Below are 12,868 nucleotides of genomic sequence, written 5' to 3' on the forward strand. Positions count from 1 at the left end.
CCAAATATGGATATCTTCTGTATACCTCCCCTACCTTGTCACAACACAACTGATTGGCTCAAACACACTAAGAAGGAAATAAATTCCACAAATGTACTTTTAAGAGGGCACATTTGTTAATTGAAATGTGATTCCAGGTGAGTAGCTCATGAAGCTGGTTGAGAGAATGCCAAGAGTGTGCAAAGCTGTTATCAAGGCAAAGGGTTGCTATTTGCAGAATCTCAAATATTATATATTTTATATTATAACACTTTTTTGGTTACTACATGATTCCATATGTGCTATTTCATAGTGTTGATGTTTTCACTATTATTCTACATTGTAGAAAATAGTAAATATAAAGAAAAACCATTGAATTAGTAGGTGTTCTAAAACTTTTGACCGATAGTGTAATACAGACTGGGGCTAAAGATGGATGTGTTGGCAAACTCCAAGTTGATCCATTCAGAAGGCACCAGGCTGGCCGTACAAACCCAGGAGCAGCAGCCCAAAATGGGGGAAACTGTGGAGGATTGTCTGGTGTACAGCTCCAAGAGCATCACAGGAAGAGAGACCTTGGGGTGTGTAAGCTCACTGGGAGTGGGTTGAGTGGACCTTGAGAGCTTCCGCATATTGGACTGAGCTTTAAGATTGTGACCCTTGGGAGAACTGATGTTTTTTGTTCGAGCAATAAGAGCCTGGCCAAGCTTGAAACATGGACATGATAACTGTGATCAAATATTGATCTTGATGCAAAAGAGAAATACACCTTTTAAATCACAATTTGGGAAAAGCCTTGAAATAACAGATAATTGCACATTGTATGTTTTGATGTTTTATAGATCAGAGAATTACAGTAGATCTTTCTTTAAAGTCTAAGAATAGTGTACATTAAGCTTGCATATTCAGTGTGCCAAAAACTGTCCCACTGTATACCCAGCTGCTGATTATAATAATACAAACATGTACATGCTTGCATATGGAACACACAGAGACGCGCACACGCCCACACACACACTGCTGTCAGAGGAGGAAAAAACCCTACATTCAGGGGTCTGACCAAAGAGTGTTGTCCCCTGATCCCTGCGATCCAGTGATGGAGGCTATCTGCAGCAGTTGGGAAATTGAAATTGGGACACAGATCTCTGCAATGCAATCCACTGTGCACTATATCAGCTTCAAATATAGCAGGAGCAACTGTTTTCTCTGTGTTTAATCCTGATTGCAGACACTGCATTCGGAAAGTATTCAGACCCCTTACATTTTTTCCACATTTTGTTACATTACAGCCTTGTTCTAAAATGAATTAAATTGTGACAAATGACAAAGCAAAAACAGGTTTTTCGATGTTTTTGCAACCATTTTATTTAATGAAATATTACAATTCAGACCTTTTTATTATTCAGACCCTTTACTCAGTACTTTGTTGAAGCACCTTCGCATGCGATTACAGCTTCAAGTCTTCTTGGATATGATGCTAAAAGCTTGGCACACATGTATTTGGGGAGCTTCTCCCATTCTTCTCTGCAGATACTCTCAATCTCTGTCAGGTTGGATGGGGAACATCGCTGCACAGCTATTTTCAGGACTCTTCAGAGATGTTCGATCGGGTTCAAGTCTGGGCTCTGGCTGGGCCACTCAAGGACATTTAGAGACTTGTACCGAAACCAATCCTGCGTTATCTTGGCTTTGTGCTTAGGGTCTTTGTCTTGTTGGAAGGAGAACCTTCACCACAGTCTGAGGTTCTGAGCGCTCTGGAGCAGCTTTTCTTCACGGATCTGTCTGTACTTTGTTCCGTTCATCTATCCCTCGACCCTGACTAGTCTCCCAGTCGTCCCTGTCGCTGAAAAACATCCCCACAGCATGATTTGGCCACCACCATGCTTCACTGTAGTGATGGTGCCAGGTTACCTCCAGTGACACTTCAGGCCAAAGAGAATCTCATGTTCTTAGAGTATTTTAGGTGGCTTTTGGCAAACTCTAAGCGGGCTGTCATGTGCCTTTTACTGAGGAGTGGCTTCCATCTTGCCACTCTACCATATAGACCTGATTGGTGGAGTGCTGCAGAGATGGTTGCCCTTCTGAAAGGTTCTCCCATATCCACAGAGGAACTCTGGAGCTCTGTCAGAGTGACCATCGGGTTCTTGGTCACCTCCCTGACCAAGGCCCTTCTTCCCCGATTCCTCACTTTGGCCTGACAGCAAGCTCTAGGAAGAGTCTTGGTGGTTCCAAACTTCTTCCATTTAAGAATGATGGAGGCCATTGTGTTGTTGGGGACCTTCAATGCTGCAGAAATGTTTTGGTTACCCTTCCCCAGATCTGTGCCTTGACACAATCCTGTCTTGGAGCTCTTGGGACAATTCCTTTGACCTCATGGCTTGGTTTTTGCTCTGACATGCACTGTCAACTGTGGGACATTATATAAACAGGTGTGTGCCTTTCCAAATCATGTCCAATCAATTTAATTTATCATAGGTGGACTCCAATCAAGTTGTAGAAACATCTCAAGTATGATCAATGGAAACAGGATGCACCTGAGCAAAATCTTGTCATAGCATAGCAAAGGGTCTGAATACTTATGTAAATAAGTGTTTTATTATTTAGAAATTTGCCAGAATTTCTAAAAACCTGTTTTCGCATTGTCATTATGGGGTATTGTATGTAGATTTATGAGGGAAAGAAAATATGCAATCAATTTTAGAATAAGGCTGAAACGTATCAAAATGTGGAAAAAGTCAAGAGGTCTGAATACTTTCCGAATGCACCGTATAGAGTAACATAGCACAAGCATTGTCGTCCAGTCAGAAATCAGAACAAGGGACAGCTGTGCAAAAAAAGAAAAGTGTTTTCTCCATTCAACAGACTCCAATCATTACAGAGGGTTTTATGCGCTCAGGTACAGATAGTGAGGAACTATGCAAAAGTAATCAAGTGCCTATGAAAAGTGAATTCACAAAAGGATCAAAGTCACAAACGTTCAGCTCCATGTTAGATTTGAGAAAATGTCATGTTGTGAAAGAACAGTGTGTTCAAAAGCCATATATGAAAACAAATCATTTAGCTTGAATCAAGGCAAGGCACAAGCTTGAAAAGTTGATTGTCCTTCAGTATATCTGCATGTTTCAGGGGTTTCTTTACCCACATGGTGGAGACATTTCCCCTTGAGCCTTTAAAATACAGTGTAATTCCTTTCTTACAACAAAATTACAGGTATCTTCCAAAATGTGTGGGGCCACCACGAGCCAGAACAGCTTCAATGCACCTCAGCATAGATTCTACAAGTGTTTGGAACTCTGTTGTAGGGATTGTACACCCTTCTTTCACAAGAAATTCCACGATTTGGTGTTTTGTTGATGGTGGTAGAAAACACTTTCAGGCACTGCTCCAGAATCTCCCATAAGTGTTCAATTGGGTTGAGATCTGGTGACGAAGACGGCCATGGCAAATGGTTTACATAATTTTCATGCTCATCAAACCATTTGTGACTTCTGGATGGGGGCATTGTCAGGAGGCATAGCCATGGTAGCCAAAATAATTCCCTGCCGAGCATTTTTATACTTGACCATAAGGATGATGGGATGTTAATTGCTTAAACTCAGGAACAACACCTGTGTGGAAACACCTGCTTTCAATATACTTTGTATCAATCATTTACTTGTTTCCATTATTTTGTCCGTTATCTATACTTTAATGTGACTGTGTGAAACAGTTGATTGATTGTCACATTGGTAGCTATCTATCTCTTGGCAGTACATGTATTTTCATATTTGTTTAAATGTGATTTATTTTTGTTTTTAAATGTGAGGCTAGTCAGAAAATAACATGTCTAGGCCTGGAGGCTACTAAAGAATGCATAGCCACAACCTGTGAAGTTCTCAACTGATTTTGCACTGGGCTTTTGGGGTTTTGGAATATACAGCCCCCTTTATAATATCATTAATCATATTTTATTTTTCTATAGAGTAGAGGAACCTCTTTTGGAATGCCAACAGACTGGTTGCCGTTTCTCTGTGCACATTTCAATGTCATGTTGTCATTCTGTTCCTGTAAAGCCTGCAATAAAATAAAACTAATCTGTCAAATGAATTTGTCCGCCAGAAATTAATGGAACACAAACTTTCTCAGTAAAGTCGACCACAGCCCAAACATTTGGTTGCCCTCAAAAAAATTAACTGACATTGAAATGCCACACTGTGGCTAACTCTACACAAGACCTTCCCTCTATAGAAGCGCTCATCTGGTCATCCAAGGAATGATTTTATACTGTATGTCAGGTCCTTACTCAATTAGGGTACTCTGGGAAACACTGATCAAAACTGTTTCCTACCCTCTACCCTGTCTACTGTAGGCCTTCATACACGCAATCTTACTAGTTGCAGATAGCCTTCATTCACACTACTCATTGTCTACAATAAAATGAATAGGCTATAATTATCATCATTGGATATTCATTTTTTATCATATTGCCTGTCTGAACACGTAGTGATGAATATCGGCTTCATCATTAGATAATATGAATACATCATAACATCCAATGTGTATATCTACTTTATGACTTACACACTAAAGTACACAAGATGGGTCTAAAGTTCAAGTCGCAGACAAGGCACTTGGGCAATTTCAATTCCAGTAGGTAGAAAGATTAAAAGATTTAGTTCACAAGTAAATCTCCACACATAAAACCATAGACCATAGGCCTATATTTATAATATGCATAAAACACCAAAGAAAGGAAACACCAACATAAAGTGTCTCAATAGGACGTTGGGCCACCACGAGCCACAACAGCTTCAATGCACCTTGGCAAGTGTCTGGTACTCTATTGGGGAGTGCGACACCATTCTTCCTCAAGAAATTCCATCATTTGGTGTTTTGTTGATGGTGGTAGATGCCTCAGGCGTCACTCCAGAATCTCAAAAATAGTTCAATTGGGTTGAGATCTGGTGTCTGAGACGGCCATGGCATATGGTTTACATCGTTTTCATGCTGATCAAACCATTCAGTGACCACTCATGCCCTGTGGATGGGGCATTGTCATCCTAGGGCATAGCCATGTTAGATGACCCTAAGCATGATGGGATGTTCATTGCTTTTTTTCCCATTTATTTTTGTAACCTTTATTTCAAATCAAATTGTATTTATCAGGTGCATCGAATACAACAGGTGTAGACCTTACCATGAAATGCGGAATACAACAGGTGTAGACCTTACTGTGAAATGCGGAATACAACAGGTGTAGACCTTACTGTGAAATGCTTACTTACAAGACCTCAACCAACAGTGCAGATCAAGAAAGAGTTAAGGAAATATTTACCAAATAAACGAAAGTAAAAAAAATAATAAAAAGTAACACAATAAAATAACAACAACAAGGCTATATACAGGGGGTACCGGTACAGGTTAGAGCTAATTTGTACATGTAGGTAGGGGTGAAGTGACTATACATAGATAATAAACAGCGAGTAGCAGCAGTGTAAAAATCTAATGGAGATGGGGGATGTCAATGTAAATAGTCTGGTGGCCATTTGATTCATTGTTCAGCCCTCTTATGGCTTGGGGGTAGAAGCTATTAAGGAGCCTTTTGGTACTAGACTTGGCGCTCCGGTACCGCTTGCCGTGCGGTAGCAGAGAAAACAGTCTATGACTAGTTGACTAGGGTCTTTAGGGCCTTCCTCTGACACCGCCTAGTATTTAGGTCCTGGATTTCAGGAAGCTTGGCCCCAGTGATGTACTGGGCCATTACGCACCACCTTCTGGGACATACACACTCAATTATTATTTACAATGGCGGCCTACCCCAGCCAAACACTAACCCGGACGATAATGGGCCAATTGTGCACCACCCTATGGGACTCCCAATCACAGCCGGTTGTGAAACAGCCGGTAATCATACCAGGTTCTGTAGTGACGCCTCTGGCACTGAGATGCAGTGCCTTAGACCGCTGCGCCTTCTCTGAGCCCCTCAATTAACTCAGGAACCACACTTGTGTGGAAGCACCGGCTTTCAATATACTTGTATGACTCATTTACCCAAGTGTTTCCCTTATTTTGGTAATTACCTGTATACTGTCTGTTTAGTTTTAATTTTATTTCCCACTTCATACATTATTGCGCTATATTTATATGCGCACCACGCTGTTCTTACGGTAATGAGGGGCATGGGAGGGAAATGACGCATGTGGGTAGCTTTTCCGTGAAGAGCAGTTTCACTTTGAAAGCATGGATCACACCAGAAATGACTACATATTCCAAAAAACATTTTGTCCCTAGCCGGGTGACGTGTTTTCAAAATACACGGAGTTAGTCGATGACTTTTATTTTGTTTTAAAACTAGTTAATAACTTCCAGTGATAATTAAACGTAAGTACTGTACATTTGAGTGCAACATATTGTGCCGTTGAAGTAGCTAAAGAGCTAGCTAACCCGAAAATGAATCAATTTCGGGTTAGCTAGTTAACGTTACATATTTAGATAACGTTACTTGAATGGCTTTGACATTAGCTGAGATATCGACTGTATCGCTAGTTAGCTAGCTAACCTCATCAGTCTGCAGCACATTCTCAATATTGACATTACCGACACAGCCAGTTTGTTTCAAACGCCTGCTTCATAACTTGCTATCATCGACACCAAAATATCAAGTGCCAGGTTTACCCAGAATGTAGTTGTATACAGTACGTTAACTAGATAACGTTAGCTACCGAAAATAAAGATTGGAATAAAGTTTGCTACCGTTAGCTAAAATCTTATGCAGATCACTAAACATGGTTAACGTTAGCTGCAAATGATAGGCAGTGTGCTAGCTAGCAAGCTATGTTCAATGTTGGTATTGTGTGGTCTGTCTCGGCAGTATAGTAACGTAAGCATGAGGACGAGGAACCTCTTGACCAAAGCAGGTGTTTTGGGCTCGGTGTCCATGGCGTTTGGATCCATGCTCTGGTCTCATAAGAAGACAGAACCAACCCAGACGGATTCGGGTTCGGCCCCCTCATGCAAGGAACCACCTTTTCCTTACGAGCTCAAACTCGTACAAGTCCTGTTCCGCCACGGAGCCCGAACCCCGCTGAAGTCTATACCAGGCATCATGGAGGTGAGAGACCACCTGTGTCACACAAGAACATCTGACAGACCTGATGCTCTGTTTCCCAGGACTTGAAGTTGAGGGAAAGTCATTTATCTTAGCCTGATCTCCAAGACAAGGCATATGAAAGTATGTTCACCAGCATCTGGAAGTCTAACCTTTTTCCTTGTCCTGTCTGTATCAGGCCCAGTGGGTGCCTAACCTCCTGGAACCCCCAGCACACACACAGATCAACTATGTGGTGACAGACCTGGAAGGAGGTCCACGGCCCTCCTCACCAGTGGAGGACAGCTACCGGGCCAACATACTGACCGTGAGTATGCCTGTGTCTGTTAACGAGCAGAGGAAGTAGTGCCTAGAGAGATAAGGAAAGGAGTAGGCAGTGCTTGGATAAGTACGGTTAATGGATTTAAGTTGTCACGTAGGTGTGCTGGCATGGACTCCATACAGACATATGTCACTGTCACTTACTGGGTTACTCACAGCCAGCTGTCAACCATTAGGATTTCCCGCTCCAGACCAGTAACATCACACACCACACTGGCACGATGTGTCAGGATTGAAATTCTAGTTGCCCATTTAATCTATTAGTGATCTTTGAGGGTAGGGGTCATCATAAAGGACTTTGCACCCTGAGAGACCTTCTCCTGAGGCTTAGACCGGGAGCTGTATCTCAGCTAAAGGCCTGTTCAAGTGAAAGAACCACTGTGGTTCACTCTGACCCAGCTCTGACTGTTATGGTCTGGGCCTGGCACTGAGGGAACGAACAGATAACCAATGAGCATATACTGAGAGGTTTGTCCTTCACTCAGCGGGAGATTGCTGCGAGACTCTTCGGAGGATTGTGTCTGTTTCACGGTGCACCTAGCATACCACAGTACTACTCCGTGGGCACACAATAGATAGACACTGGTGATGCCATTTTGGATTGACTGTCTTGGCAACCTTTGACTCCTGACCCTGTTCCTCTCCCCTGCAGGGGGGTACGTACCCAGGTCAGCTGACCACGGTGGGCATGCAACAGCTGTATGAGCTGGGAGAGAGGCTGAGGAAGAGATACATCCAGGACACAGCCTTCCTCAACCCCACCTTCAGCCCTACAGAGGTTTAGTAAGTACCACAGCCATCCTCAGCCCCACTTTCAGCCCTACAGAGGTCAAGAAAGTACAGACCAGTAGCCTGGTAGTCACATCTGGTTCTGTAGCCAACTCCCTCTTTGTTTTTGCTTGACAACGTAAAAGGGTATAGGAGAAATATCTGGGCCCCAGGTTAGGTAATGTACTGTTAATGTACTGTTATTACTTTATGGGTCTAGAAAGAAAGACTTACATTTACTAAAGTAATTAGCAATGGCATAATTACATTGCTCATACACTATGCATGACTGTAGGCCCTTGGTCCATAAAGGGGACATGAATAGTTAACAGAACAAGAACATACCGTACAGGTTGATAACTGATTATGGTAAAGTACACTCCTACTACAACACGATTGTAAGATCTGTGACAGAGTACATGATCTGTGACAGAGTACATGTAGCCACAAGACATTGATATATTCTTCTCTCTCTCCCAGTGTGCGTTCCACTAACATTGTGAGAACCATAGAGTCTGCCAAGTGCCTGGTGGCAGGGCTATTCTGTCAAAGCCAGAGAGGTAGGTGTCAGTTTGTGTTTGTGTGTCATAGGAAATACTGGTCTATCTCCTAATGTTGCTCCCCCTCTCCTGAAGACATAGTTCCCATTCTGACGACTGAGGCAGAGTCAGAGATCCTGTACCCTAACTACCATGGATGCAGACTGCTCAAACTCCTCAGCGGGTGAGTGACTGTCTGGGTCCCTTTTCTTGTTGATTTTTGTGATTGGCTGGATCCCTCACTCGTTGATTTTTTGTGATTGGATGTTTCTCTCGTGTTGGTTTTTGTGATTGGCTGTGTCTGTGTGTGCTGTAGTCATCGCTGGGCGGAGTCATCCACTCTGCCAGACATTGCTGCGGACCTGAGGAGCATCAAGAGTGCTCTGGGCATCGCTGCCCAACAACGGGTTGACTTCATCCTCATCAGGGACGACATGGTGGCAAGAGAGGTGACACAAAACAACAAAAATACAATACCATGACTAAAAAATATCCTTTTGTTACATTTACATTTACATTTACATTTAAGTCATTTAGCAGACGCTCTTATCCAGAGCGACTTACAAATTGGTGAATTCACCTTCTGACATCCAGTGGAACAGCCACTTTACAATAGTTACCAAAGTTGATTATGTGGTCAAAGGATATGAGTGATACTATCACTGCGTAACATTGACATTTTAACGTAACAATATATGTGTTCTAACAGACCCACGGCCTACCCTGCCCACCAGTCCTTGACTCCTGGAGAAACACAGTGGAGCGGAGAGCTGTGGAGATGATCTACCACATCTACGAACCCAGCAAGAGGTCAAAGGGCAGAGGGATTTAAATACAGATCAGCATGTGTAGAGGGTTGGGGAGTAGAACACACAGAAAATACAGTTCCATGAGCATATGCTTCCTTATTCCACATTATGAAATCACAGTCCACTGTGCATTAGAGGTGTTTTAAAAAAATCACTCAATACAGTTGTTTTCTTAATCTATTCTGGGTTTGGTTTGTTGCGACTAGGGAGAACCTGCAGCTGTGTGTGGGTCCCCTCCTGCATGTCCTAATGGGCAACATAGAAGATAAACTACAGGACACAACCTCAGAGCCCAACAGGTGAACTACTGTAACATTTACCTGTCCATTAGAACACAGAGCCAGTAGCAGAAATTTGCAGTTCTCAACCCAACCACTTGATGGTAGCAAATTTCCCTTTCCGAATGCACATTCTTAGAACGTGTTGTTGCTAAACATCAGAAATCTGAGGGTATTTATGCATGTTTCTCTCAGGAAGCTCTTCCTGTACTCTGCCCACGACACCACTCTGATACCCTGTCTCATGGCTCTGGGGATTTTTGACATGCGATGGCCACCCTACGCTTCCGACATCACCCTGGAGCTGCACCAGCACCGGCAGACCAAAGAGGCCTTCGTCAAAGTGTCCTACATTGGCCAGGTAGGATGCAGGGCTCACAGAAGTGTGCGCGCAATATTGAAACAATTTCCAGACTGTTTTTCTCCGAGAGTCAGTGATCTGTTTGTCTAGCTAGGTTTGCATCCAATGGTGAAGGTACATAAAGGTGGAGGAATTCAGATATGACATTGTTTTTAGCACTACCCATAGAGTTCTTAAACTACGGTGCGTAACATGGTCCAATGTGCCAGTAAATCAGCACAATTATTTTTTTTCAAAATGCTGCAGTATTGGAGCTAGAATTGGGATCATGTATACTGTGCTGATGCCAATATAAGAAAAGAGTAATGGATGGAGAACATTGTACAATACGGCGAACTGAGCAAGCGAGACATTTGTGTTAAATACTTGGGGGGCCGCCATCTTTATGCACCTTCGCTATTGGCGACAGATTTTCATGTGAATATTCTAAAATCCGCATAAAGAAAATGTTTCCACCAAACTGACTTGTTGCAGATTTTTTTTTAAATCAGTACATGTACTTTTTGCTGAAGTTGAAATCTAAAGTTGTGTTTCCAATGCATTTTCAACTCTACTGATAGTTTTGTCACAACTGTTGCGTTAAATAGCAAATGTGCCAACTCTCCTCTTGGCACATGCTGCAGGCTAGTAGTCTACATGATGAGATTATTGTGGATACTATTTATTTGTCAACTGGTAGTGGTGCATCGATCATCATGTCACCAAAATAAGATCCTCTATTTATTGGAAAGGAGCATCAAGCTCATCACCTTGCACTTTCACCACCCTGTGAAGGTCATCAGCTTATTTCATCTGTAGCCTAATAAACTGCATGGTTTACTGAGTCAGTTTTCACCACCATTTCTCGCATAATACATTTTACCAATACAAAAAGGTCCCTCCGTGTCGAATGAACAAATTATCTGCATTTTTTTATACGGTATAACTGGATGGAAACGTGATTAGTGTCTTTCTTACACATTCTTTATTTTGATCTGTCTCTGTAGGACCAGTTGGTTCCAGGCTGTAGTGGAGTCTACTGCCCCCTGCAGGAGTTCAAGCAGGCTCTCTCCAACTACTCACTGACCTTTGAGCTCTACGAGTCACTCTGCAACCGCACAAAGGGCGTGGCTGAACCCTGAGGCTTCTGCAACCCCCAGCTCTACCCCATGCACTCACTGTTACATCCCACCAGAGACTTCCACTCTCCAGCCCTAGCCTAGCATTTGCCTATCACTAGCCAGTGTATTACAACAGAGGTTTTCAAAGTGTGAGTACGCGGTTGTCTTAATGCTCATTGAAGGGAGGCCCACTGTCTCAGACTTTGAAAATAGTCTGTATTACAGTACAAACTGTGTTAGGATACCTCACTGTCTAAACGCACAAATATAGCTTCACTGTCAAAGTGTATAACTGGCTTTGAAACCACATCCAGCTGATATCAGGGCAATGGGCATCCTGTGTGTTACTGCTCATACTGGTTAAGATGAAGAGTTTTACATAGAGGTCTTAATTTTTGAAATAATCTGGTAATATATTCTGCCTAAAAAGTGTGTTACCAATTTATATTCATATGTTTACATTCTGTGACTACTATGCACACAGCAATGTGTATTTACTGTATAAATTCAGTATATCTGATTACTTTATGCACAGCACTGTAAATTTATAGTGCACCAGATTCTAACTATCTGAAATATGTTCTGGCTTTGTTGCTTTTAGAGTGAACTAAATTTCTTCATATCAAACTGCAATCTTTTCCTCAGGGGAAAACCAAGCACATCATGTACGTAGTGTTCATAAACCAAGGGAACCAAATGTGTGTGTGCACGTTTACCCACTCCAAATCATTCATTTTAGAACCTGTTAAAAGGGAATTATTCTGCTAAAAGTCTGTTGTGAGTGAAACAGTAGGTGCTGCCTTTTAGGATTGTATTGTGTATAAATGAAATGCATGGACCTATGAGCAAATATACACCCCCACACTGGAGTGATTTAATTTGCTTGTTAGTTGTATGCCAAATCATGTAGAGTTGTCAAGAAATTCATTGACTTTGGAGTGGTGGAGAGTAATAAAACAGTTGGTCAAGGCTTTGTCTCTCCTTACTGTGCAGCATAGCAATGCAAATTGTGGTCCAATCTCAACATCAGTGGTCATATATGGTCAGTCAGTGGGCCTCGTAAGGATACCTGAACCTCACCTTTCAGTTATGTTGCATTAGAATTCAGGGGTATTCAGCTCTTACCCTACGAGGTCTGGAGCCTGCTTGTTTTCGGTTCTACCTAATTAATTGCACCTACTTTTTGTCCCAGGTTTAAATAGGTCCCTGATTAGAATGGAACAATGGCACTGTCTGATACATTGTAGTTTTGATTCACTCAAACACGGCCAATATGTTGTCTTCCATTGCCACAGCCTTGGAAGACGTGTCTGTACCAAAGACAACGGAGGTACACATGACAAGCTTACACAGACGGGTGAGGAAGTAGGGATCTTAGTTTTTCCTGACCATGTGACTTGGAGCAGGAAAAGTAATGCTATATGGTCTGGAAAGATGTTGGTGGTCAGATTTCTGTCTTTCTTGATACCCTGTCCCACTAATGTCTGAGACCACCATACATACAGCACCTGACTAGCTCATCGAGGCCTGTCCCACTAATGTCTGAGACAACTATAAAGTACATGACGAGCTCACCAGTTCTACAGTCTGATCCCACTCAGTTCATTTTCTACGAGATTAATGCTG

General features: G+C 42.4%; 1 protein-coding gene across 2 annotated transcripts; it reads left to right on the forward strand.

Annotated features, from left to right (window-relative positions):
* The first annotated feature begins 6,165 nt into the window (after window positions 1–6,165).
* Window positions 6,166–12,212, forward strand: LOC135547428 (lysophosphatidic acid phosphatase type 6-like). 2 transcript variants are annotated; one of them, XM_064976446.1, is made up of 11 exons: window positions 6,166–6,339; window positions 6,830–7,069; window positions 7,245–7,373; window positions 8,040–8,170; window positions 8,636–8,715; window positions 8,791–8,878; window positions 9,011–9,143; window positions 9,404–9,504; window positions 9,710–9,802; window positions 9,977–10,142; window positions 11,129–12,212. In XM_064976446.1, the coding sequence occupies exons 2-11, from the start codon at window positions 6,845–6,847 to the stop codon at window positions 11,261–11,263; spliced, it is 1,281 nt and encodes a 426-aa protein (XP_064832518.1). In that variant the 5' UTR covers window positions 6,166–6,339; window positions 6,830–6,844; the 3' UTR covers window positions 11,264–12,212. The 2 variants fall into 2 exon arrangements, with proteins under 2 accessions (XP_064832518.1, XP_064832519.1); XM_064976447.1 differs by having other exon boundaries at window positions 6,835–7,069.
* Window positions 12,213–12,868: the final 656 nt, after the last annotated feature.

This window comes from Oncorhynchus masou, chromosome 10 (assembly GCF_036934945.1).
Source record: "Oncorhynchus masou masou isolate Uvic2021 chromosome 10, UVic_Omas_1.1, whole genome shotgun sequence".
Classification (NCBI taxonomy): Eukaryota; Metazoa; Chordata; class Actinopteri; order Salmoniformes; family Salmonidae; genus Oncorhynchus; species Oncorhynchus masou.